At 37.8% G+C, this 3,623-nt stretch overlaps 1 protein-coding gene across 1 annotated transcript in view; it reads left to right on the top strand.

The window, feature by feature from the left end:
* Window positions 1-78: 78 nt before the first annotated feature.
* LOC111333739 (marginal zone B- and B1-cell-specific protein) overlaps window positions 79-3,623 on the top strand; it is a 3,972-nt gene continuing 427 nt past the window's right edge. Inside the window, exons 1-4 of the mRNA XM_022939370.2 lie at window positions 79-419; window positions 920-1,035; window positions 2,718-2,822; window positions 3,433-3,623. The exon at window positions 3,433-3,623 is cut by the window's right edge and continues 427 nt beyond it. Coding sequence (XP_022795105.2) covers window positions 237-419; window positions 920-1,035; window positions 2,718-2,822; window positions 3,433-3,577 — 549 coding nt within the window. The 5' untranslated portion in view covers window positions 79-236 and the 3' untranslated portion in view covers window positions 3,578-3,623. The remainder of the gene's footprint in view (window positions 420-919; window positions 1,036-2,717; window positions 2,823-3,432) is intronic.

Below are 3,623 nucleotides of genomic sequence, written 5' to 3' on the forward strand. Positions count from 1 at the left end.
ACTTGCTTCGTAACCGAGCAAGAACTGCAACAGCGCCGTTCAAATGCCCAGCGGTATGCTTCTAAAGAACAACTGCCTGCTGTTTTCTCGTGGCAAAACACGATTTGTCGCTTCGCTAATTTCACATTTCAAGCTACTCATTTATTTATGCTTTGATAAATTTAGAGACATTTGATTACCGTTCACTTCTGCACAAGGCGTGTTGCTCCCTTTGGTAAAGATAACTCGTGAATGAGATGACTTTACAAGGTGTTGTGGTGTTTTCCATCTTGGCTCTTCTGAGCGTGAAAGCGCTCGGTCAGGATGGAGAACCAATGCGCTTTGAGACGCCTAAAATGAATGAAGAAGAACAACATTCACCGCACACCCCAAAGTCGTTTGAGATGACGTGTGACGCTTGCACTGCGATTGCTTATCAGGTAATTGTAAGAGTCATAGCTGTCCTCTTGAAAATGTACCTGCTCGTCTGTGAAATATTAGTTGGCCACTTTTCTTAGGAGTTTTTTCGCCCTTGTCAGCGTTAATTGGCGATCCGCGAAGGTAATGAAGGACGGCTGAACTAATATAATACCCGCTAATGTAATTTGTAGGTGGTGAGTAGTTACTTAACAAAACTGTTAGTCTCTATTCTTTGGGTCACCGCACTTTATCAACTCAGTACTTTACATGTAAGTTGATATGTGCACTTATTAATTTTTTACTCAGGTTAACTTTTTTTCAGTATCTACAACGCTTTCTTTTTTGTCAGTTTTAAATTTTTTATGAATTCATTTTTTCTTTAGAGTTGAAGCTTAATAGTTTTGAATGATGAAACAGGCCAATAAGCTACAGAGCTAAAATATAGTTTAATAAGTTCAATTAGACAGAGAGTCAATCCACGTGTCCATGTTTATGGCGTTTCTTCCAATTTTTTCCATAGATGAGTAAAGCTTTACGTAAAGCAGAAGATAAGAAACCATCCTTGAAAGGAAAACCACTTCCAGAGTCGGATTACCTTGATGTGTTTGAGGCAGTTTGCGACAATTCTTGGGATGAGTAAGTTATTTGATGGATGAAACTAATTAGGTAGAAAGTGTACCTGTTAACCCTTTAATCCCCAGAAATGATTATAATGTAAATTCTCCTTGTCATATCCACACACTATTCAACAAACAGGTAATGAGAATACTCAAACTTACCAGGTAGAAGTCTTATCTCGATCTACCTTCAAATTCTCACAACTAGTTTATAAGGAAATGTGTAGCAGCTAGAGGGAGAATTAACAATCAGATCATGGGAGTTCAAGGGTTAATTACAGCTCTGAGGATGAGATGTTGCTTATGTTACATGGACTTTATTATGCTTAAAGTGTGGTCTGATATTGCCGGTAAAAACCCTTTTTCTGCTAGAGCTTATCTCCTTGGGGTGAGTTGAGGAGAGGTGATGTTACAGTACTCCTTCCCAAATGGAGTGCTTGTCCATTGTACATGTCAACCTCCAGAATTTTCCAAGGCTCCCTTACACTCAACCAGAACACGTTATAACTATTGGGTAGAGAGAGGGATTGTAAGAGTGAATTTATTTGTGAGAATAAAATTACGTGGCAGGGGTTCTGATCCAGGCCTTTTTATCTGGAGTCAAGCAGTACTAACAACCAGCCCAACATCTCACCCAAACTTGCATAGTTTCCAGAATTAGCCATACCCACTCACCCTGAGGATGGACTTTAACATTGCAGGGAGGAGAGAGATTGTTATAGAATTAGACCTACCCACTCACCCTGAGGGTGGACTTTAACATTGCAGGGAGGAGAGAGATTGTTATAGAATTATTCCTACCCACTCACTCTGAGGATGGACTTTAACATTGCAGGGAGGAGAGAGATTGTTATAGAATTAGACCTACCCACTCACCCTGAGGATGGACTTTAACATTGCAGGGAGGAGAGAGATTGTTATAGAATTAGTCCTACCCACTCACCCTGAGGACGGACTTTAACATTGCAGGGAGGAGAGAGATTGTTATAGAATTAGTCCTACCCACTCACCCTGAGGATGGACTTAAACATTGCAGGGAGGAGAGAGATTGTTATAGAATTAGTCCTACCCACTCACCCTGAGGATGGACTTTAACATTGCAGGGAGGAGAGAGATTGTTATAGAATTAGTCCTACTCACTCACCCTGAGGATGGACTTAAACATTGCAGGGAGGAGAGAGATTGTTATAGAATTAGTCCTACCCACTCACCCTGAGGATGGACTTTAACATTGCAGGGAGGAGAGAGATTGTTAAATATTTTTAAATTTCAAGTTTAAGCTTGGATAGACTTCAAAGTTTGGATAGACTCCAAACTTAAACTGAGTTCATAATTATTAGTTTTAAAAATTTATTTCTTGTGTGAAATTCAAAATAACGTGAACATTGCAAGCAGTTGGTAGAAATGAGAAGTGGTTTAATGCATAACATAATATTTAACCTAAATCTTTCAAGAATATAGCAATAAGAAGAATGAAAAGTACATTTGGTTATCTGTTTATGCATGTATCCTATAGGCTACTGAGTCAGTGTAAAAAATGAAAAAAAAAAAATCATTCATTCAAACAAACAAATCTAATTCAAAACAAATAGACTACATTCAGTAATCATGTACTCTGCCAACCTATTTCTAGGCCTTAATTATTTACAACACTTGACATCAATGTAATGTGATCAAATAATTTTTCTTGTTTAACTTCAGCTATGGATTGAAAACAGTTCAGGGGGTGAACCGCTTGTCTGGCCCGGGTGTGGAAGCAAAAGACTTTCCTGGTATGATGCAAGGGGGAGGCAAATGGCCCGGCAGGTGAGATTACTACTAATCGTCTAACCCCTAACATTGATTGAAATTTAATTTCTCATAACAGTGTCACTGCTGAATCAAGCATTTAAGATCATGAGAATAAATAAAATCATTGTCAAGCTCTTGATAGATGATGAAAAAAGTCCTTCACATCAGCACTATAGAAAAAGTATGAAGTACTATATCAAGAATATGAATACCCAGTAAGGGTGCAAAGGGTCAAACCTCTAGCCCCCATTGGTTATAAACATCTATGTTCTTCTCAAAATGTCAGTGTATCACCCATTAAACATGTGATGATAAAGATGGAACTTATCAGCCAGAAGTTATCTTGGTGTAAAGTTGAATTTGATTTAACTCTATAGAAGGATTTCCTCTAACTAGTTTACATGTATGAAGGAGGAAGAATAAAGATAGAAATGAAAAATGGATCATGGATTTATGGGTACTATAATTGCTTCTATGATACATGAGCTGTAAAAGGAATACTGTATCTGAATTTAACAAATTAATGGTGTGATTTGTGCTAGGTTGCAACGTGAAGTTTTTTATTAGCTCTGCATGATTTCTGAGGTAAAATTCATCTGATTAAGTTCTCAATTTTGTTCTCTAGACTTGCTCAGAAGTGTGGTGGTTTGGTTGGAGACATTGGAGAAGATGAACTTTATACAGAGTTCAGAAAAACAAGGGACCTCTTTAACTATTTGTGCAAAGAATATACCAAGGATTGTGTCAAAACTGACAAACAGGAATTATGATATAGGTCATAGCACCTTACTAACATTGAAAAGTTAAGTTTTGATG

This window comes from Stylophora pistillata, chromosome 2, assembly GCF_964205215.1.
Source record: "Stylophora pistillata chromosome 2, jaStyPist1.2, whole genome shotgun sequence".
NCBI lineage: Eukaryota > Metazoa > Cnidaria > Anthozoa > Scleractinia > Pocilloporidae > Stylophora > Stylophora pistillata.